Below are 24,127 nucleotides of genomic sequence, written 5' to 3'. Positions count from 1 at the left end.
GAGAGAGAGAGAGAGAGAGAGAGAGAGAGAGAAAGAAAGAGAGAAAAAGTCGGCGAGGGTCGTCGTATCTTTTAATTGCACCAACGACTCACGCTCGACATTTTATTATTATAAATCGGGTGGCACTTCCCAAGCTCGTCGTGCTCATCTCCTATGCGCATCGTCGATTCTTCGATCGATAAATTATTTCTTTTTTTTTTCTTTTTTTATTTCTTTTTACGTTCGTTTCGTGTTTTAAATTTCTTTAAATGTCCACTTTCATTACGTATAATCTAAATTGATATAATTTATCATCATTGGATTTCAATATACTATATTGATAAGATAGATATTTTTTTGCATCGTGGCAAACAAAAGATTTCTGAGAAAAGAAAGAAGGACAAGAAAAATATTCATTAACAGTCGTCAGATAATTTAAACGATTAATTTCTTCAATTATTTTGAACAATTTATTATCAGATATTTCTATTTTTATTTCTATCTCCATTTTCATTTCTATATAAAAATCTTTTATGCAACTTTTCTGACAAAATATCGACTATTTCATTCAATTTCTTATTACGGACGTATACGTCATCGATAGACGTCAAAATCGTCGATATGACGCATACGAGAAAAATCACGACGACTCGACGGAAAATCCAAATACATTATTATACCCGATATTCTCAGCATTGCCTTCACTAACATAATTGAGCGCAGAATCAAATTTTATCCGTAATTTAAATTGAAAAAAAAAAAAAAAAAAAAACAGTATATTATAAGATCATGAATCTTATATATACATATATATATATATATACATATACACATATATAAATATACATATACATATATATATATATGTATGTAGATAAATAGTATACTTGTATATGCACGTGCACTTGTGTAAAAACAACATGTGTACGTATATATATATATACATATATACACACCTACTATAAAAAATCTTAGTTCTCTAAGTTTATTTTGTAAGGGATAAATGTGCGAAAAAAAAATGGTAATATACAATATATACGATCTGTATTATATTATTATTATTATTATTATTATTATTATTATTATTATTATTATTATTATTATTACTAATATTACTATTAATATTAATGTAGTGTAAAAAAAAAAAAAAAGAAAAGAAAAGAAAAACCGATTAAGTATTTTGCGAGATTAGGAGAAAATTCGATTAGCACATCTAGTCATTTTGGAGAGACGATTTAAGATTCCTATTGCCTGATCTAGTCCAACGACACCGTCTAATTTTTTGCACTTATCGTTATCAATATTTATTCGCAAATATTATTTTTAAACGCTCTTTAAATTATATAAATTATATTTTCGTTTGTAAAAGATATATTTTATAAGGATCACATATTTCCCTCAATTTGTTTACGTTTATTATTTTTCTTACTTTATTTACTTATTTATTTATTTATTTCTTTTTCATTTTTCTCTTGTACATATTTAACTCTTTCGTTCGTCTTCCTACCTTAATTATCACTATTATTTATTTATATGCACGGAACGATTTGTGTGAGGACGATAATATCGAAAATAAAAATTTATTTCTATCGTAATTCAATTTTACACCTTTTGTTTTTTATTTTCTTTTCATTTTACTCCAAACCCTTCCTCCCAAAGTTTCCCTCCTGGTTTTTTACTTTCTAATTAATATTATTTATTTTATATTAATACACGTTTACATTCGATGTATTCACCAATCAAACATTACCTTTTCCGAATGTGTATGTCACCTAAAGTTTATTCAAAATATATCACGTTACACGTTTGAATTAGTTTCGTGCATAGTCGTACGTATATATATATATATATATATGTACGTATGTATGTACATGGCTCTCGGTTTTCTAAACGATCGATTTCACTTTTTAAAAAGGGGTGTCGTTCGCAGGGTTACTTCTTTGTCAAATAGGGTCGAGGAGTTGAAAAGTTGTAAACCTGACAAATGAGATTCGTAATAGAAACGAGATACCATATCCTCTTAACAAATAGTCTTTCACCTGTTACACAAGCATGTACGTTTATTTCATCAATGACGATATAAAATCGAATGTAATAATGCTTAATGACCATACGTACTTTTTTTACGTATCACGTCAACACGAAACACTTCCTTCTCTAGAACAATATTGTATTGCATTGCAATGCATTGCAATGCGTTGCACTGCACTGCACTGCACTGTACTGCACAGCACAGCATTATATTACATTGCATTGCACTGCATTGCATTGCATTGCATTGCATTGCATTGCATTGCATTGTATTGTATTAATTGCGAACGGTACTTCCGACACGCGTTAATTGAAATTTCCCGTGTATAGTATATAGGTATTATATACGTAACTATGTATAACACGGGCACTCTATAATCGGGTTTCAACTTATGCTACCTTCGGATCCACGATCCCTTTTGTGTATTACCATGCAAATTCTATCCTCATTCAAAGGGTTCACACCGCTATCACCATCACTACTATTCTCCCATCTAATCCCACCTCTTATCGACGTGTATTTAATCTAAAGAAACAGCATTAGGAAGTTATGGGATAGTTAACGATCAACTGCTTCTCGACGGAGTTATATTAAAGTTGATTTAATCGAAACAGCAACAAAGCAGAAAAGTAAAAAAAAAAAAAAAAGAAAAAAGAAGAAGATAACAATAAAAAAGAGAAAAAAAAAAAAAGAAAATAAAGAAAAGGAAAAAAAATCCGCAACAAGAAAGAAAAGAATCCGTCTTGAGCGACGGAGGGTTAGCCGAATGGTTAATCGAAAATAAAATTCTTAATTTATCTGTCCGAATAAAAAGAAAAAAAGAAAAAAAAAGGAGAGGAGAAGAAAAAAAGAGAGAAAAAAAGAAAAGAAAAGAAAAGAAAAGAAATATTGAAGAAATGGGGAAGAATGAAGGAAGTTTTTCTTTGAGGAAAGAGGGGGAGAGAGAGAGAGAGAGAGAGAGAGAGAGAGACAGAAAAAAAGAAGGGAAAATCTTGGGTCGCGAGATAAAAAGAAGAAAAGAAAGAGAGAAAAGATGAGGAGGCTTGGAAGAATTTTGAGGAAGAGAGTGAGACAAAGAGAAATGAAAGAGAAAGAGAAAGAGATAGATAGATAGATAGATAGATAGATAGAAAGAAAGAACGAAAGTGTGTGAGAGGAGAGAGAGAGAGAGAGAGAGAGAGAAAGAGAGAGTGAGAGAGAAATAGGAGGCGTATTCGAAGAAGCAGTGTTAGCGCTTGCGCTATATCGAAGTTTTCCTTTTGCTTGATGGCCGAAGAGTAGAGTCGGGGTCGTCGGTTTGAAAAGGGAAGGCGGAAGGCAACGACGATTCCACGTCCTTCTCGAACCAACGACCAATGAGTAAATGACACAGCTAGGCCCCCTTCCTCCCCCTCATCCTCCTCCTCCACCTCCTCCTCCTGCTCTCCCCATCAACCCACCTCCCTCCACCCCCCCCCTCCCCCGCTTGCTCCCTTCTACTCTGATACGCAAACACACGGATAGACGCGAAACACACTACGAAAAACTGAACCGAACGTCCACCACCCACACCAACGAGTGTACACCTCGAGAGGATATGTATAAAAATCAATAATATCTTGCGGTTTCTAAGAGAGAAAGAGAAAGAGAAAGGAAGAGTGAGAGAGAGAGAGAGAGAGAGAGAGCTCCGAAAAACGGGGGAGACGTGTATTAGCGAGTTGTTGGAGGAGAGGAGTTTTGGTGTACACGAGACGGGAGGGAAGGAGGGTGATAGGGAGGTGGCGATTGTATGGTGGTAGCAAACGGGGGAGAGAGAAAGAGGTAGGGAGAGAGAGAGAGAGAGAGGAGAAAGAAGAAACGAAAGACGGATTTCGACGATGGACAAAAGACCAGCAATTTTTCATTAAGGATTCTATCGAAGAGAGATATTCGCCCGGAAAATCATCCCTACGAAAATCTCCCTCCTCCTTTTCTCTCCTTATCTCTTTTCTTCTTCACTCCTCTATTCCTGTGGATGAAACTTCAACGTCTACGTACGCGCGTGATAAGTAATGATAATCTTCGGCGTTTCTTTCTTAATTGTGAAATTAATACGTACGAAAAGTATATCTTAATAGAAAGATGGAAAGAAAAGAAGATAGAGATAAAGAGAGAAAGAGAGAGAGAGAGAGAGAGAGAGAGAGAGATATTTTATATATATATATATATATTATTTTTAAATATTATTAAAAGTACTACTTATATACGATGTTATAGAAAAAAAAAAGAAGAGAGAAGAAAAAATCTCGTAAATTTTTTCTCATTTTTCCGAACCTTTAACTTCTCTCTTTCGATCCTTCTCTCTCTCTCTCTCTCTCTCTCTCTCTCTCTCTCTCTTTCTTTCTCAATTTCGGCATAATCGCGAGCAATATACTCTTGTTTCCTCGTCATTTATTTAGAAAGCCTGACGGAGGTTCGAGTACGGAGAAGTTCGTGGTAAATTTAAGAAAGGTATCGAACCGAAGGGGCCACCCCTCCCCTTTTTCCCGGTCCACCCTGTTTCCCCTACTCATCAACCACCCCACAACCACGGGACTGCTTATACCCACCCAACCCCTCACGAGAAAGTGGATTGCAATTATCAAAGCCTCTCTCTCTCTTTCTCTTTCATTCGCTTTCTCACTCACTCTAACTCGCCAGCCTCGTTTTCTTTTTCTTCGCTTTTCTTTCCTACCCACCCCGTTCCCCGTAGTTCCCGTCCAACTTCCCTTGGACTCTACCCTCTCCATCCACTTCATCGTCTCGGGAGAACTTGGAAATTTCATCGGGCTGGCGTAATAACTTCGATAGTTCCGCCACTCGAACGAAGAAAGGCGAGAACGTGCGTCTAAATCGAAAAATAAAAAAGAGAGAGAAAGAGGTAGATAGATAGATAGGGGGAGAGAGAGAGGGAGGGAGAGAGGGAGAGAGAGAGAGAGAGAGAGAAAGAGAGAGAGAGAGAGAGGAGAAATTATCAGAATGATAGAATAATCGATGTAGACTTCGTCGTTTTCTTCTGTACCTGCCAATGAGAACTTCGAGTAAAGTTCCTTTAACAGTTCGAACGTTATTGATCTTGGTTACGACAGTCATCGAGACGTTGCCGATCATTCCGATAATAATGAGTTATATAACTATATAGGCATCGTATAAATTCAATGTCGTTCGATCGATTTCAGAGTAAGCTTACGTATGTACGTACGTTATCAAACACGTGCATCTATCAACTTTTAATTTAAATGTAAAACGCGTTGATCGATGCGTCGATGAAAGGAGAAATAGGATCGGATCGATCGACAGTTCGATCTATATATAACGATCATCGAACACGCGAGACTGGCAATCAAAAAGGAAGAAAGAAAAAAGGAAGAAAAAAAGAAAAAAAAAGAAAAAGAGAGGACGCCGTTTTTCTGATTCCGAAAGTGAAAGGAACGAGCTGAAAACGTATATGGGAAAGGGGGAAACCTTTTCAAGGTCAAAAAGAGAACATGAATTTTTACAGTCGAACGAACGGGGTGAAAAATCCACGATTCTGGAAAGTATGTGAAAGAGAGAGAGAGAGAGAGAGGATAAAAAAAAACAGAAAAGGGATGAAGAGTAGAAAAGGGTGAAACGCGCGTTTACGCAACTTACATCCCTATACCCTAAAAAAAAAAAAAAAAAAAGAAAAAAAGAAAAGGAGAAAAAAAGAGAAAAACGTCGTTTTTCCGAATTTCGTCGTTCCTTTGAAAAAAAAAAAAAAAAAAAAAAAAGAAAAGAAGAAAGAGGATCGCATATAATAAAAGGCGGAACAACCCTTTATTTATTTTAGCACGCGTGAATTCCGCGCTTTCTCTATCGCAGGGAAAAGAATTTAACAGCCGGCGACGTATTTCGTACGTATGTACAATTTCGACGAATTTCACCCCAAAAACTTTTCATCAGCCGGGTGTCTCACCCCATCGATCCGAGCCGTATCCTCGTCCCGTACGTACGTACGAAACGAACGAACGAACGAACGAACGAACGAACGTACATGTTACACGTCGATTTACACAATATTTTGGAAATCTTTTATAAGATTTCAGCGAGATTTTCTCCCCCCTTTCGAAATGCATCCCATCGAACACAGAAAAGCTTAGTGCCATAGTTCCGTTATATTGTGCGACAACTTTCCCTCCCTCCCTACCTTCCTTTACGTTCACCTTGCCACCTAAGCAACCCCTCGGACACGAGACGACAGATGGGAGACGGAGACACACATACACAGAGAGAAAGAGAGAGAGAGAAAGAAACGCGTGTTGTCGATCGTCCGAGCTGGATATATTGTTGACAAGCAAAGAAAGAGAGAGAGAGAGAGAGAGAGAAAAAGAGTTTGTAAAACGACAACGTTCAAATCATGAAATTAGGGTTGAACTGAGAAAAAACGCACGGAATTACCATTGCCATTGTTAAGCCGGATCACGAAGAAGGACCAACGGATTACTCGAACACCCCTTTTGCTTCCTTTCTTTCTTACACTTCCACAACACTTCCACCCCTTTCTCTTGTTTTTTTTTTCCTTTTTGTTTTGTTTCTTTTTCTGTTTTTCTTTTTTTTTCTTGTTCTTTTTCTTCTTTTCTTTTCCTTTCTTTCCTAGCTTTTGTCTTTTTCGTGGTGTATTCGCTAACAACCAAAGAGACGTAACACGCTCCGTGTATTTACAACGTTATTTATCCTTGTCGCTCTTTTTCGCGGCTCTTTGTTCCCTATCCAAGGCGAATTCTTTCGGGAAACATGGTAATAAAAAATGATCTTTCTTTATATATCACGTAACAAAATTCTCCGGATGTTAATTAAATCTTGAATATATATGCATACGGTTGCGGAATTAATATGAATGAATTATTTTATCTTTTTTTCTTATTTTACATATACATATATATATATATATATATATATATATATATATATATCGCTGTGATGTCTTTATCGAAAAAGAAAATATTAAAAAAAAAAAAAGGAGAAAAAGAAAAAGAAATAAAGAAATGAATTATGTATTTTAATTGTTTAGAGAAGAAAAATACTTAAACAAAAAAGAAAAAAAAAAGAATAAAAAAAGAAAGAAAGAAGAAAAAAATACAGACGGAGAATCCTATTAAATCTTGGAAATAAATTTCAAATCGCTAAATATGAAACACGTCACGATAATAATTCTGACAATTTTGCTTTGTCCAAGTATCATATTATTAAGAAGAAGGAAGAAAGAAAGGAAGAAAAAGAAAGAGAGAGAAAAAAAAAACGAACGAAACAAAGCGAAAGAGACAAAAAAGTATAATTACCGGAACAATAATAATTAAAGTTGCGAGATAAAGTATGCCTTTCGGTATTATAAACGATAATGATTCTTTTACGTGGGTTTTATTTTCTATCTACATTTTAAACGAAATATTCAACACATATAATGAACGTACGCACATGCAATTACATAAAAATTATGTAACCTTGATAATTTTTTTTCTTTTCTTTTTTTTTTTTCTTCTTTTTTTTTTTGTAATGTGTAACACGCTTACGTAATTTCACAATCTACGTTATATACTTAACTATTATATTATATACGTATATGTATGTATACGTAAAATAGCATATGACAATAACAACCGACTAGCTAAAATAATTGTTATGCGAACTAGCCCGTCGTGCGATACAGGAAAAAGGAAAAATAGCATATGCGTAACAAATAAATTCAATTTTTTATCTGGTCGAACCGATATTAATATAATTTCAAAAGAAATATAATACGTGAGAACACATACACACACATACACACACATATATGTAGAAAGAAAGAAAGAAAAAAAAAAATAAATATATATATATATATACATATATGAGAAAACTGTAAAAATCGATGCTATTTTCGAAAATCATTGATACGCACAAACAACGATGTCGCATAGCGATTTTATTAAGTTCCTATTAATTAATAAACGCTAGAGTTCCTTAGTTGAAGCTTTACCGATCTTCTTTGATATCAGGAGGAATATATATCTAATTAATAAAAAAAAAAAAAAAAAAGAATAAAGAGAGAGAGAGAGAGAGAGAGAGAGAGAAAAATTCCTCTAAAATGAACTGGACCAAGTGTATATCGCATTTAACTTGTACACGTATATAAACAAAATATATATATATATATATATATATATATATATATATATATATAGACATCTGTATATTCCATAAGCATATGTGTGTACGTAAATCAACAATGCATGAACGTAGAAATGCGTTCGATATTTTAGACATTAATGAAATAAAATATTTCTAAGGAAATACGTAAAACATGTGACGTATATGTGTATATATATATACTTATATAGATATGCACTATATTGAGAAAAAAATCAAAATTAGTTTTTAAAGGAAGATTACGATAAGGAGAAAATAAATAAATAAATAAATAGCCAACGAGATATAAGTATTTATAAAGATAGAGAAGGAAAAGAAAAAAGAGATAGATAGATAGATAGATAGATAGATAGATAGATAGGTAGATAGATAGAGAGAGAGAAAGAGGAAGAGAGAGAGAGAGAGAAAGAAAACTACGATCGATAAGTACTAAAATTCAGGGTCCTGTAGGTACTTCTTTCCTAGTTGATAATGAAAAATAAAATAATTTAAACGTATCTGCTAAACGAGAAGTACAATTGACAGTCATTATGTCGATAACGAATTACCAATTACAATATTATTATACATATATATATACATACATATATATATATATATATATATATATATATATATATATATGTATAATATATACATATATATATACATGAATGCATATACATACTATATATATATATATATACACATACACATACATACATATATATATATATATATATATATTTATTTATTTATGTAAAGTACATACAAGATATTGTATATAAAAGATAACAAATGATAAAGAAAAAGAAGAAAAAAAAAAAAAAAAAAAAAAAAAAAAAAAAAAATAAATAAGAACTCGACCATCGCAGTAGAAAATCTAATCGTGAATTTTTTTCTCATGATCACACATAAAATACATATGAAAAATTATATTAGCGCGATGAAATAACATAATTTTTTATTGACAAGAAACCGTGAGAACAAAGTAATAGGCATGGAAATTATTTTTGACACATCGAATAGGTCCTCGAAAGAAAAAAGAAAAAGGAAAAGAAAAAAAAAAAAAAAGAAAAAAAAGAAGAAAAAGAGAAAGAAAGTAAAAAAAAAAAAAAGAAAGGAGAGAAGAGAAAAGAACAAAAGCATTCTGCCAGAAACCTAATATCGATAAAATTTGTAATATTAAAACTGAATTAATTAATATTAAGGATAATGATAGTTATTAAAAAATATTAGCACGCGGTAAACAGAATGTTCCTAATGTAATGCTTTCTGAACTCTAAATATACACACAGACACACAACACATACATACACACATACATATAGTTCTTATAAATATATATATATATATATATACATATAAGAACCATTACATCTACGAGATGCGAATATAGAAATTATTATAATATTTTATCGTATGGTATATACATATAGCGTTTAAGTTTTTGGAAAACATTAAAGATTATAAAATGCAACATATTTATACGAGAAATTTAATAAGATTTATCCGATATATTACGAATTATTATTTATTTATTTATTTATTTACTTTATTATTATTATTATTATTATTATTATTATTATTATTATTATTATTAATCTATATCTGTGAGATATATATATATAAAACCTAAGATTGATATTGCGTGTGTACGATCGACGTATATAGTACAAGAAATTACGGACGCGTTTTGTGCATCCTCTTTTGCTGATTTGTGTAAAAAAAGAGAGAGAAAAAAAAAGAAAAAAAAAAAAAAAAAAAAAAAAAAAAAAAAGAAAAGAAAAAAAAGAAAAAAGAAAGGAAACAGGAAATAGATAAAAGCGATGATCGCACGGCGTTTTTTAAATTATAGGAATATCGAATTACATAGATACATCTAGAAATTAAGATGTTAATCGCACAAGAGAGATAAATAAATTAAGTTTGTTTTCTTTTTCCTTCTTTCTTTCTCTTTCTTTTTTTTCTTCTTTTCTTTTTTTTTTTTTTTTTTTCTTTTGCACAAATCCGTGTCGCCTCTGTCAACAAAGGATGTCAAACGAATAACCGTAATACTTTGGTGTCAAAACATACATATTTTTATCTTCGTACTATAAGAAATATTTTTTGTGAAAATCCTAATAACTCGATATCATTTAAATATTGCGATCGAAACGATGCTATTGTATTAATTAATTAACTCGAACACGATAATAATTTTCAATCACACACTACTATTATTGTCATCTTCGCATATTAATCATACATTTTTTATTCCGCTGGGCAAAGCATTGTTTTGATAAATGCGATCGAGGGTACAAAAGATAAAAATAAGAAGAGAGAGAAAAAGAAAAAGAAAAAAGAAGAGGAGGTGGAGGAGAATAAAGAGAATGAGAAAAAGGAGGAGGAGGAGGAGGAGGAGGAGGAGGAGGAGAAAGAAGAGGAGGAAGAGGAGGAGAGAAAAGAGTCGAAAATCAAAATATTCAAAATCAAAATTACATTGTAAGTGCATAGAGATTGATTGTTCGTAAATATTATTTGTTAGCCAAGGATAGTTGGACTCGTCCAAAAAAAAAAAAAAAAAAAAAAAAAAAAAAAAAAAAAAGGAAAAAAAAATAAATAAAAGAAATACAATTTAATAACCATTAAATCGTTGTCCTTGATTTTTTTTCTTCTTTATTATTAATTACCTTGATCCCCATTTTTCGTTATTACAATTATCGCCATAGCCATCGCCATCGCCATCGCCATCGCCATCGCCATCGTCATCGTCGTCGTCGTCCTCATCGTTATTACTATCGTAAGTGATGATTATTATCATTATTATTACTATTATTATCTTCACTACTTAACGACGATTTAACTAATCGATTTAACTTATCGATATGTAGAAAACTTCTTGCATAGGAGAATAAATTTTTTGAGAGAGGGGATTATGTAAACATAAAAAGAAAAAAGAAAAAAGAAAAAGAAGGAAAGAAAAAAAGAAAACAATTTTTAATGAAGCGCTAATGGTAATTGCAAAAAAGGAAAAAAAAAAAAAAAAGAAAATGTTAATTCGTTCAAATTTAAAGACATAATAGGATGGATTACAAGCAAAAGAAAAATAATAATAATAATAGTAATAGTAATAGTAATAGTAATAGTAATAGTAATAGTAATAGTAATAGTAATAATAAAAAAAAAATTAATTAACAGGATATTCTCCATCGTAAAAATTAGAAATCCATCAAGTTTATGAATAATGATTTATGAAATAACATAATTCTCGAACGAATCTTTACGAGCTATAACACTTTTTCATTATACCAAGAGAAACGATTCTCTTGATTCGTCATCTATTTAACAAGGAAGAAAATCCGATACTCAGAACAATCGACAATACATATTTTTCCTGGCCATGTATCCGTATAATATTTTTCCCCGATGTTGCAATTAAAACAACAACGTCAACATCGAGAATCACGCCAATTTAATATACGTACATACATACATTTAAAAAATATCTATAGATACAGGTAAGTACCCATGATTATTACTGAAAAATATTACATTACATTATCGGATATTCGATCTAACTTTTTTTTCTTTTTCTTTCGTATTTTTTTTCCTCTTTTTTCTTTTTCATTATTTTTCTTTTTTTTTTCTTCTTTTTTTTTTTTTTTTTTTTTTTTTTTTTTTTTTTAATTGTATTGATATTCGAAAGTACTTGCGATCTCTCGAAGAATCGATTAATTAAATGAGATTAAATTGAAAAATGTATCGATCAGAATTTAATAATTTCATGAGGGACAGATTAGCTTCGATACTAATAAGTGATTAATTAAAGTAGATATTCAATATTGAAGAACATTTTAATTTATTAAAAGGTCAAATAAATAATTATATATATATATATATAAATCGAAGATAAATTTGACTTTAGACAGACTTCATAAATACGATTTCAATGGAAATAAAGTAATAATATATATTTCATGAAAATAAAGTAATAAATTGTAAAAGGATCCATAAAACTTTAGAAGCAACATAATTGCGTAGCCGTTATCGTCAAGAATGGTAAACGTTTTTCAGAGAAAGAGAGAGAGAGAGAGAGAGAGAGAGAGAGAAAGATGACAAATTCTCTCTTATCAGTGATAATCGACTTGCTTACGATTCTGTAAAATACCTCAGATTAAAAGTGTTTATTACGAAGTTTCGTGAGAAAAGCAATTAGTGTTACTTATCTCGTTGCTTTTTTAAAGAGATTCCTTGTGAAAATAAACAATTAAAAGGCATTTCTCTCTCTCTCTCTCTCTCTCTCTCTCTCTCTCTCTCTCTCTCTCTCTCTCTCTCTCTCTCTCTCTCTCTGTCTCTCTCCCTGTCAGTCAGTCTATTTATTTGGGCTTCATTGCTAATACATAAAAAAAAATCGTGACACGAAGATATAAGCGATTTTGGCTGCGTTAAATATAATATTCTTTCTTACTCTATATAGCTAGGTATATAAAAACAAAACAAAACAAAAAAAAAAAAAAAAAAAAAAAAAAAAAAGAAAGAAGGGAAAATCTTAAACGAGCAAAAAAGAAAACAAAAAAGGAAAGAAAAAAGAAAATAAGTAACAGAAAAAGAGAGAAATAAAAGATCCGTAAAATGATCGGATTATCTTAGGAATATCATTTGGAATGCACGTGAAATCAATGTATAAATGCCTTTAATCGAGATTTCCTTATCTTTCTTCATTGACGACGTTTACGTCACGATAGACGTGTAAATCCCAACGTTCTTTCGGATACACACACGTATAGAATGCCAATCGTGTTGTCTAATTGAATCGTATGACGACGATCTTGTGGTAACGAGTACGAGGTATAAAAGATATATATTTATGTAACGATAAGAAAACTCCTCAAGTAGATACTTATGTATATACATACATATATAGGTAAGTATTAGAGGCACGTTTTCTAAACTTATGTTAGTAAAATACATAGATATATATATATATATATATATATATATATATATATATATATATATATATATAATATTTATTACTATTCGACCGCGGATTTCAATGTCGTCGATTTATCTTCCTGTTCTTTCTTTCTATCTTTGTACCTTCTTTTTTTTTTTTTCTTTAATTTTTGGTACATTTTTTATTCTGTATTTTTTCACCTTTACTTCCTTCTTCCTTTCCTTCGTTAACTCTACTTATTACACATTCGACAAATTCCATAGATTATCGACGAGTATGCACACTCCAAAATTATCTTTATCCTTCTTTTCTTTTCTTTTCTTTTTTTTTTTCTTTTTCTTTTTCTATTTATTTCTTTCCCAACAACTCGAGCATAATGATCGATCGTATCCGTGTATAGTTTTTCCTTGTTCTAAAAAAAGAAAAAAGAGGAAGAAAAAAAGAAAGAAAGAAAAAAGAAAAAGAAGACGTATATTTCTATGACACAGAGCGAATACGATTACTTGTAAAAATAATGCGACTAGGTGTTATCGAATGTTTTATAAATTTTTACAATATATTTCTTATTTCTTTTCCATTTCGTTTCGTTTCGTGTTGTCTTTAATTACGCTCTCGAACAAGTTATATTTCATTTGAAAGAAATTAGAAGAAATTCAAGGCTGCTTTTGGATATGTTTATGTTATGGTGTAATAAATTTTCTTTTTATAATTTTTTTTTTTCCTTTCACTTAACTGTTCGATAAGTATTTATCAAAATTGCGTCAGAGTGAACGTCATAAAAGACAAATTTTCATGCAATTTTACAGACATTTTACTTCGTCCAGGTAAAATTTACATATTGGTAAGTAATTATTTGGCATGAATATTTATGAAAAAAGAGCTTCTTCAATTATATTCTATCATCAAGACGTATTTTTTTCTCCTTTTTTTTTTTTTTTTTTTAATGACTTAAGACCCTAATCGTTTCTAAACAAAAAAAAAAAAAAAAAAAAAAAAAAAAAAAAAAAGAAGAAGAAAAAATAATTAACGGTAACAGATAATATTTAACCTATCATTAAGTACAAAAGTACTTTCCAACTAACTTTTTTTACTACTTGTTATTTCATTAATTTTTTCAACTATTTACAAACTTCGTATCTATACTGATTTGTTCATATGTGTTAAAGAAAAAAAAAAAAGAAAAAAAAATTGAAAAAACTCTTTGTCTGGGACTGGTAAATCACGATTGAGCCATGAACAAGCAAGTAAATTTTTATGCGATTTGCATGGCAACGATAAATTCAAATGACTCAGTACAATACAATAAGAACTTATCCGTATACTTATTTGACTCGATAAATAAAATGATAAGACTTATTTCACATTTCTCTTTTTTTTTTTTTCTTTTCATTTCTTCTTCCTCTTTTTTTTTTTGTTTTGTTTTGTTTTTTTTTTTCTCCTATTTTACCAAGTGTACGCGCGACATGTCTTCATTATAATTTCAAATTTCCCATCAATCCCTCTCAACAAATTTTGAAAGCTCACACGATGAAATAATATATCATCAGAGATAAAATTTATAAGAAAATACGTAGACTTGTGACAAACAAGCTAATGCGTTTGAAGTTTCGAGATTTTAAATCTATTCTCTCGCTTTCTCTAATCCCCTCCCTTTTTCATGGGTATTAAAGTTCTCGAAGAAAATCCGATAAGATGTAAGTAAAACTTAAACACAAGTTAATAGGAGCTAGAAATTTATTCTACGGTTAGATATCCTAGAGCGGGAAAAGATACTTTTCTACGAATTATATTATTTGTTCATTAGGTACGATGATATGACGGCGACGATGAAGCAGCCGTGGAAAAAAAAAAAAAAAAAAAAAAAAAAAAAAAAAAAAAAGAAAAAGAAAAAACGTTCTCCAAAGGCAAAAATATACTTTAAAAAATAAATACTTTTCGCGGGAGAACACGTATCGTATCGTAACGTATCGTATCGTATCGTATCATTGAATAGTCAAAGAAATAACATCGTTTATAAATCGTCAAAGGGTATGAATTAAAAAGGTCACACGTTGTCGTGTATCGTATTCCTCTTGACGTACAATAGATTCCATCAAGTAGTAATAGGAAGTTGAAGCGAGAATTATGAAAGGGGGGATAAGAGGAGGAAGAGAAAAAGAAATAAATAAAAGAAAGAAGAGCGTGTAGAGTAAATCGTTTAACCCGGAACGCGAAATAGTTATATATGGGTCAATCGGTATGAGAAGAGAGCGTGATGTTGGCTATAGAAGATATAGAAGTGAAGTAGATGAGAATAGGATATGGTGGGGGATGAGGAGATCGTAAACGGTGGAGAAGTGAAGAAGGGAATTTTAAAGAATGACGATGACAATGGCTACGATTGCGAAGAGATGTATGGGAATTGTGAAAGGAAGGGAGGAGTGGAATAATTTCATTCCAAATAAATTCTTAACTGCGATAGAAACACGTTAACAAAGTTTATATAGATAAAGAGTAATAAATAAATCGATCTATTATTTGTATTCTTATATGTTATCATTGAAGATTGTCATCAAGGAAAATGCAAAACATTGACAATATACACAAGTAGCAATAACAATAAGCATTGCTACCACCAGCGGTACCAGCAGTACCACCACTACCAACTACCACTACCACCACCACCACCACCACCATCAGCAACATCAAAGCATGAAACACAATCAAAGACAACCGGCATCAATCGGCAAATCGGTCAAGATAGCACACGTGTTTTCCTCCGAAGAGAAACGAAAGACGTTTGTCTGATCCCGCGTGCGTCGCGTAGACGAACGACAACGACGACGACGACGACGACGACGACAACGACGACGGCCGCCGAGCTTAACAGTTCGTTTATCAGTCAAGCAAGACCGCGTGTGGCACACGGTTCACATCGTCGGTTGCATCAATCATATAATATATACATATATATATATATATATATATATATATATATATATATGTATGTATATACACATATATATATTTAACGTTTGACATAGAATCGATCGCGAAGTTCTTCATTAAAATAAACGAAGCTGGAATATACGTGGATTTATTTAATAACCATAATTCCTAAATATCATTTATCTATTATTTCGACAAGTTTTATTGAGATAACATTCGTTGATTCGAAATCTCGTGATCCATCCAAAGGTGATTTTAACGAGCACATTCGTTCCGTCGTTGTTGACCGTGAACGAGACACGATAGACGTCACATCGAAAAAGATCGACACGCTGGCGCTAATTCAACGACATGTAATTGTTATGTAAGTAAAATAATAATTGGCAATGTCCTTCCTTCTCTTTCTTCCTTTTTTCCTTCCTTCTTTCCTTAATCTATCATGCGTCTTCCGTTCGACTGCGATACTTCCCCGTATATTTTTTCTTTAACATCCTACATAAAAAGAAAAAAATCCTTGTTCTTTCCAACGACTCGAAGAACGGAAGTGGACGGGGATGTGTGGGGCCGGGAAGATCCTAAGAAGAATTATCGATCGACCATTACAAATTCCGTATAGATATCGGAATCGTTATCAGCTTCGTGACTCTCTCGAGGTGTATCGATATCTGATTTATTATTGAAGTTTCCCCTTAAATAATCATTCCGAATGATATTTCGTTAGACCTCAATTGATCGACGAAACTGCGAATGTTGAAGTTCGATAACGAAGAAAATCTATTACGATAAAGAATATCTCTGGTCGCAAAGTTCTCTCTATTTCTTTTATTTCTGTTTTCTTTTTTTTTTTCCTTTTATTTTTTATTTCTTTTTTTTTTTCTTTTTTTTTTTTTTTTTTTTTTTTTTTTTTCTTTTTGCATGACACTCAACGGCAACGGCAGGCAAATTCTTTTCGTTTTTTTATCTGTAAAAAAATATTCCTTCTCGAACGATCGAACGAAAAATCGAACAATACAACGGAATAAAAGATAATAATTGAAGATTCGATCGAATTACGTTGAACGTAAAAATAATCGTTTAGAATTAATATGCCTGATCGGAATCGTTTATCTGCAAGAACACTTGACATTGACAAGACACAGTGGTCGAATGATATATTATTTTTTTTTTTTTTTTTTTTTTTATATATATATATCATCTTACAACGGTAACGAAATTTTAATTGTGAAAAGGATCTTCGAAATATACTATATATAGATATGCGGTATAATAATTCTATCCATTTTTTTTGTCCTCTCTCTCTCTCTCTCTCTCTCTCTTTCTCTTTTGCTTTGAATTTTTTTTTCTTCTTTTTTTTTTTACGCGGATTCGCGTGCGCAGGCGCATCAGCCGCTTGTTAAAGCCACGTGCATTGAGATTAACGGTAACGCGAGATCTTAGTTCCTCGTGTTGCGATTAGACAATATGCTGATTCAAAGTACGTATAATATTTCGCAGAGTTTCATGATCGTCTACGTTTAACCACTGGAGCAATCGCGATGACGACAGTGCAACGACATTGAAATCAAGGTGGAGAAAAGAGGAGAAAAAGAAGAATAAGAAGAGGAAGTAGATTAGGGGAAAAAAAAAAGAAAAGAAAAGAAAAGAAAAAGGGAAAAAGAAAAAAAAAATAAATAAAAGAATGAATTATAATGAGCAAGCTGGTGCTTATCGTTAGCGTTATCAATTACCAAAGCTCAACTTTTATATCCGTCTTAAGTAATAATGCTGACTACCGTCTAACGTTGCCGGTGATGCCGACGATAATACGCTTGAATAAAAAATTAATCGGAACGTGATAATCAGCAATTCGATCGTTGCTATCATTTTTCCTTTTTAAAATATATCTATTTGAATTTAATACGATCAAAATATTACAATGATTTATTTTCATGCTAATCTGATTTCTAAAGTCTTTCAGTCTTTTCTCCTCTTCTCTCTCTCTCTTTTTTTTTTTTTTTTTTTTTTCTGGAAATATAGAAAAGTACCAGCTTCATGCAAAATTGTTTTACGCATTTATATTTTGTCCCGATTATACAGATTGACGTTTAATAAAGAAAAATATAGTAAACAGGATTTAATTTAATCATTGAATAGGTCAGAAAATTCTCGATCGTGGAATGTTACTAACTGAGCTCTTCTATGTTTCTTTATCTTCACAAGATTTAATTAAGATATAACGCAACATGTTCTTTATTTTTTGTCACACGTTTAGATACTCTAGATTAAGGCTGACGGAACTGGGCAGAGCTGACGTGAAATTGTCTCAGGTTGATCCTGGAATCGGCGACTTTAGAATAAAAAATTGTCGTACCGTACGTCAGCACCGAATTCGGTGAGTTTGAATTTTTTTTTCTCGTCGAAAGATAAAATAATAATAATATAAAAGAAAAAAAAATATATATATATATATAAGAATAGAAAAGGATATATAAAAAATGACAAATTGAACGTAATGAAAAATCGTCCAAAATTTAATCATTTCTTTTCAATCAGTATAATAGATATTAATGATGTTAACCAAGAGTCCGAACATGTCCATTTCATATTCAAGTAGACATTCAGAATGAAAAGAAAGCCTTCAACTTTTTTCATGAATTTTTTTACCGAATGATTTTAAAAGTTAAACAAACATTAGCTCGTTTACGCGTTCGAAAATTGTTCAATAATATCAGAAAAAAGAAAAAATAAATTGCATGTGTAATAAAGAGAAGGCATTGTGAGAAATCGAAGATAAGAGCGACATAGTTAACGGGCCTTTGGAAGGATTATTAAAGAAGGATCCTTAATAGAGGGAAATCCCAAGATACTCGAAATAAAAAACGACTACAGCGACGCTAACGTTTGTCAGGATAACAATGGTTGACAGAGAATAGTCTATAAACTCCGAAATTTAAAAATATGGTTAGTCAGAGAGAAACCTTCCTAATCGAATATACTCGTTCTACCGTAGAACGATCGAGCGTAAAAGAAAACATTTGCATTTTATGAAAGTTCAAATTTTTAGTTAGAAGATCTCGGCCTCAAAGTTTTTAAATAATTCAATGATTATTGGATTCCTTAAAGTGTCCAAGTGTAAAGTTGGCTCGTGTTAAGTATTCAAAAAATAAAAAAAAGAGAAAAAGTATGAAAAAAAATTACACTAGGAAAGTTCCATTAGGAGTGAATTGTGGAAAATCATTGTTTTTGAAAATGACTCTCGGTCGATAAAATTCTTGGAAAATTTTCGAGAAAGAGAAATTCTATAGATTTAAGTCCCGAACTAAGTCATTCGCAAATGTCCAACTTTTTATGCGTGATCCTAGCATCGTTACTGACATTATTGATTAAAAAAAAAAAATTACATATATATATATATATATATATATTAGTGTATTTATATATGCACATCAAAATACAGGCATGGTCGCTTTGCCGGTCTCGGGGACTGAACCATCCTTGCTGAACGTGACGAATATTCAATCGAACGGTTCAGAGAACTGCAATGAAAGCAGAAGTGCCGAAGTAATAAGACAAAGGATTATGGACAGAGCTTTCGTTATTCCACGTGTTAATATGTCGCCTAATAATGGTAATGACAATTACGCTTTAGAGTTCGAGAAGATCGACAAATCGGACAAGAAGAATTTCAATGTAACAGGTGACAGTATCAAGGCGGAACCTGTAGTATTGAAGAAGGTGGCAGGTGAGATAAATATTACATTCCTTTTCCTTTTTTTTTTTTTTCCTTTTACCTTATTTCTTTCCTCTATTCTTGATAAACATCGGAAACGTATACATTATAAGAGCAAGAGATATTTTTATCTCGTGCTTCTACGTATGTATTTCTTTTCTTTTTGTCTTTTTTTTTTTTGTCTTTTTTTTGTTTTTCTCTTTTTTTTATTTTTTTTTCTCGTTCTTATCCACATCCGCCAAACGTGAATCAATTGGCTCTAAGAGATATCGCCGCGCATGCAGTTATCAATTATGCGAATTAACGCGAGATTAAAAGCATACTGCGAATAAGAAAAGAAACAGAAAAGAAAAGAAATAATTTTGTGCTAATAAATAATCATTTCGTTGATCACATCGTGGACCACGATAATGTTTCTTTGATGAGGATATATATATATATATATATATATACACGTATGTTTGTATATATGTACGTATGTGTTTATGTTATATAAGAAAAAAAAATAAAAAAAATAAAAATACCGATAGAGATACGCGTAAACGATATATTATCGTCGTCACGGTCGTTCTCAATGAAAAGTATTAACATTGCGTACGTGAATATCTCGTATGTATTTAATGAAATTGAAAACGACGAAAGAAAAAAATAAGAATAAAATAAAACGATAAATGCAACGACGAAATTAATTATTTTTAAACGAAAATAAATCTACATTTACGTACATCAAACAGTATTTCATTAACGTTTGAACGTAGAAAACGTTGGAATCGGATTTAAATGTTTGATGAAACTGACACGAGAATTATATTGAAGGAAGAGAAAAATATTAAAAAAAAAAAAAAAAAAAACAGAAAAAAGAAAAAGAAAAAAGGGGGAAGGTCCAGATCGTTAGATCGCGTTTAATAGGGAAGAAATTTGAGAATAAAAACGTTGACGATTTTTCGATAGCCGGCCTAAAAGTTCCTAATGGACAAACGAACAAAAAGGATATGCCATTGCTGAATCTTGGCAGCGGGGGCGGCAGTGGTGGTGGTGGTGGTGTTAGTAGTGGTTCGTTATCCAGTGGAAGTTCCATAGTGACCATCTCTTCCGTTGCAAATTCAGACCCCGATCCTGATTATCGGAATGATCCAACCGGAAATGGAAATGGGAGACATCTAAGGACCGAGAAATGGTATCACACGACCCTACAAATTTCTGTTCCTTTCTTCATCGCTGGAATCGGAACTATTGGAGCTGGTCTTGTTCTCGATATGGTTCAGGTAATTATTATTATTATTATTTTTTTTTTTTTTTTTTACAAAACAAATGTACTAACGAAAGAAAAATGAAAAAGAAATGAACCAATCGTTACTCTAATTACGCATCTCGAAAAAAAAAAAAAAGAATAATAATTAAATAATCTTATGTTTCAGCATTGGCCAGTATTCAAATCGGTCAGCCAATTACTCATCTTGGTGCCTGCTCTGTTAGGATTGAAAGGAAATCTCGATATGTGTTTGGCATCGCGATTGAGTACTCAAGCAAACTTAGGAAATATGCATACATTACGTGAAATTATAAAAATGATCATTGGTAATATCGCGCTGGTACAAATTCAAGCGATCGTAGCAGCCATTTTGGTAGCAATATTTGCAATAATTGTTGGTGCCATACAGGATACTGTACATCGAAACGAAGGGAGTGCAATTGTACCCTTCGAATGGAATTATGCTTTATTATTGGCTACTTCAAGCGTTTGCACGGCAACCAGTTCCTGTTTCATTCTAGGTAAACGTCACATTATGTTTATCGATCTATGAATTTAAATACATCGATTATTATTAATGATCGTCAGCTGAATCAATAATCATCTATAAATCAATTTATATTTCGCGTCTTAAAAAATTCATTATATAATACGAAACTACACCGTAATTGTATACTTTTCCATATGTAATATTAGATAAGAATAGAAAATTAATTTTATGGCAAAAATGAAAAATATACTTTTTTCGCATGATTAAAGTATTAATGTATATACAGCTTGATATTTGCGCGACGTTATGAAGAGTTAATGTAATTATCTTTAAAATATGTTCAAATAAAAATCTAACGAGGATTTACTTTACAGATCTTATAATGATAGCCGTGATCATGATATCCCATCGATGCAAAATGAATCCCGATAACCTAGCAACGCCGTTGGCTGCATCGGTAGGTGATGTCGTATCGATCAGTGTCCTATCGGCAATAGCCTCTGCATTTTTCGTAAGATTGCAAGAACAAGTTTGGATACTTTACGTCGTCATAATTTGTTATCTTTTATTTTTACCATTTTGGATTTACGTGGTTATGAAAAATAAATACACGAGAAACGTTTTAACGTCTGGTTGGGTACCTGTCTTATCTGCACTGTTCATCAGTGGGTATGTGTATTAATGATCATTAATTAATTATAATCAAAACCAAAGAATATTAACTATCCAAAAATTCCAAACAACATTATACCTAATATACGTAATTATGATTTTAGCCTCGGTGGATTGATCCTAAACGAAGTTGTTGACAAATTCAAAGGATTCGTAGTATTTCAACCTATTATAAATGGAATTGGTGGTAACTTGGTGTCAGTTCAAGCATCTCGAATCTCAACAATGTTACATCAAACTAGTATTTTGGGTATATTACCTCCACATGCGAAAATGTGGGTTGCTCCGTGGACAGCTCTATTCAAAGGAGGTATAAAACAAATATACATACACATACATACATACATATATTTTATTGTATGTATATAGTTCTAATAATAAATATTCGTTAATTTACAGCACCGTATGCCAAAACTGCGAGGATATTAATTGGAATGGCGATTTGCGGTCAATTGGTATTCGTATTTGCGGCGGATTATATCAAATGTCAGAGGTCGACTGTGGATGCTTATTTTGTTGTTTCTTATATCGTAGTATCTACTTTACAAGTGAGTATTATATTTACTCTTTAATTACGTATATTACATACACAGTTATACATGCCAACACATATATACTTATCATATATCTCGAAATTCTTTAGAGAAATTCAATATATCATTAATATATATACAATTTGATGATTCTTGATCGATAATTAATAATACTTGTAATCATTTTTAGGTAATGCTATTGCTCTATATAGCACACGTGATAATTCATGCAATGTGGAGGCATAAAATAGATCCAGACAATTCTGCAATTCCTTATTTAACGGCATTAGGTGATCTAACGGGAACAATGTTTTTAGCGTTAGCCTTCTGGTTCTTAACATCGATCCATCAGGAATATCGTTCCTGCGAGGATCTCGATGTTGTTAATGATTCAACATCGATTCCAACATAAATTTTCTCATTTGATTGAGAAATTCTCAATGTTGATAATAATGTATATGATAGAAAAAAAAAAAAAGAAAGAAAAAAAAAATAACTGACAGTTAGATGATTCTTCTAACAAATCATAGATTATATTCTAATAGAGCCCGATTCAAATATACGTAGTTCGGTATGTTCAATTTAAAAAAAAAGAAAAAAAAAAAAAAAGAAAAAATTAGAACATTGATCTGAACTCTATTGAATAGGGTATTGAATCCTTAACAATCAATAGAAATTTCTGACAAAGAAGGAGAGCCAGATAGATAGCTAAATAGATAGATAAATAGAGATTCTTTTTTTTGATTAGAATCCTGTCAATTGCAATACTCACAATCAACAATTACTTACATACGTCTAATTGCATGTTCGTTTGTTCGTGGTTATACTAATCTCTTTCTCTACTCAGAAATTAATGATAATATCTATTCTCCGCATTGTGATATTGTGTGGGATAGATAAAAAAAAAAATAAAAAGAATAAAAAAAAAAAAGAAAGAAAAGAAAAAAGAAGTGAATTAAACGAGTAGGAGATCTTTTGAGTGCAATATAAAACGTTACAAATAATTAAATAAATATACGTATGTATATATGTAAAGTAATTAATTAATTAATTGATCAATGATATAACTGCCTAGTCAAAGGATATTTCTTAAAGGCGATAGAAATATAATGTGCGAGCTCGAAAAAAATATGGATACAAGTCGAATGGATTTATTGTGAATAACTATAATATTATCGTTGTAAACAAATTCTTAAGCCTGAAAAGAGAAAGAGATAGACTTTTACCCGAACTAACGATGTTTATAACGATGTTTATTATTATTATTATTATTATTATTATTATTATTATTATTATCAATATTATTAATATTATTATTGAAAATAAAGAAGATAGTGATAAGGGGGAAAAAAATGGAAATAACTAGCGGGAGAAACATTGTCACAATAAATTGAAAAAATGATGGAAAAAAAAGGAAGATAAAAAAAAAAAGAAAAAAAAGAAAAGAAAATGAAAAAAAAATAAAAAATA

The 24,127-nt window shown here is 31.3% G+C and overlaps 2 protein-coding genes across 11 annotated transcripts in view; one reads left to right on the top strand and one right to left on the bottom strand.

The window, feature by feature from the left end:
• The window catches only part of LOC124955107 (Down syndrome cell adhesion molecule-like protein Dscam2), a 201,574-nt gene that overhangs the window by 173,423 nt on the left and 4,024 nt on the right, over positions 1-24,127 (bottom strand). The window lies entirely within an intron of this gene.
• Positions 15,765-23,181, top strand: LOC124955113 (solute carrier family 41 member 3-like). 3 transcript variants are annotated; one of them, XM_047509040.1, is made up of 10 exons: positions 15,771-16,365; positions 17,496-17,567; positions 18,253-18,372; positions 19,438-19,722; positions 20,662-20,975; positions 21,129-21,483; positions 21,827-22,121; positions 22,229-22,434; positions 22,524-22,672; positions 22,848-23,181. In XM_047509040.1, exons 4-10 carry the CDS (start codon positions 19,440-19,442, stop codon positions 23,067-23,069), a joined length of 1,824 nt encoding a protein of 607 aa, XP_047364996.1. In that variant the 5' UTR covers positions 15,771-16,365; positions 17,496-17,567; positions 18,253-18,372; positions 19,438-19,439; the 3' UTR covers positions 23,070-23,181. The 3 variants fall into 3 exon arrangements, with proteins under 3 accessions (XP_047364997.1, XP_047364996.1, XP_047364995.1); XM_047509041.1 differs by lacking the exon at positions 17,496-17,567 and having other exon boundaries at positions 15,765-16,365; positions 20,818-20,975; XM_047509039.1 differs by lacking the exon at positions 17,496-17,567.

This window comes from Vespa velutina, chromosome 17, assembly GCF_912470025.1.
Source record: "Vespa velutina chromosome 17, iVesVel2.1, whole genome shotgun sequence".
In the NCBI taxonomy this organism is placed as follows: Eukaryota; Metazoa; Arthropoda; class Insecta; order Hymenoptera; family Vespidae; genus Vespa; species Vespa velutina.
The sequence above is the reverse complement of the archived record's forward strand: the minus strand, read 5'-3'. Positions and strand labels throughout refer to the sequence as shown.

Excerpts from the sequence above, each read along its gene's own strand:
- LOC124955113 (XM_047509039.1), top strand. The coding sequence starts at position 19,440 with ATGGTCGCTTTGCCGGTCTCGGGGACTGAACCATCCTTGCTGAACGTG. Across the intron at positions 22,435-22,523 it reads GACAGCTCTATTCAAAGGAG|CACCGTATGCCAAAACTGCG; the intron begins GTATAAAACAAA and ends GTTAATTTACAG. Across the intron at positions 22,673-22,847 it reads TCGTAGTATCTACTTTACAA|GTAATGCTATTGCTCTATAT; the intron begins GTGAGTATTATA and ends AATCATTTTTAG.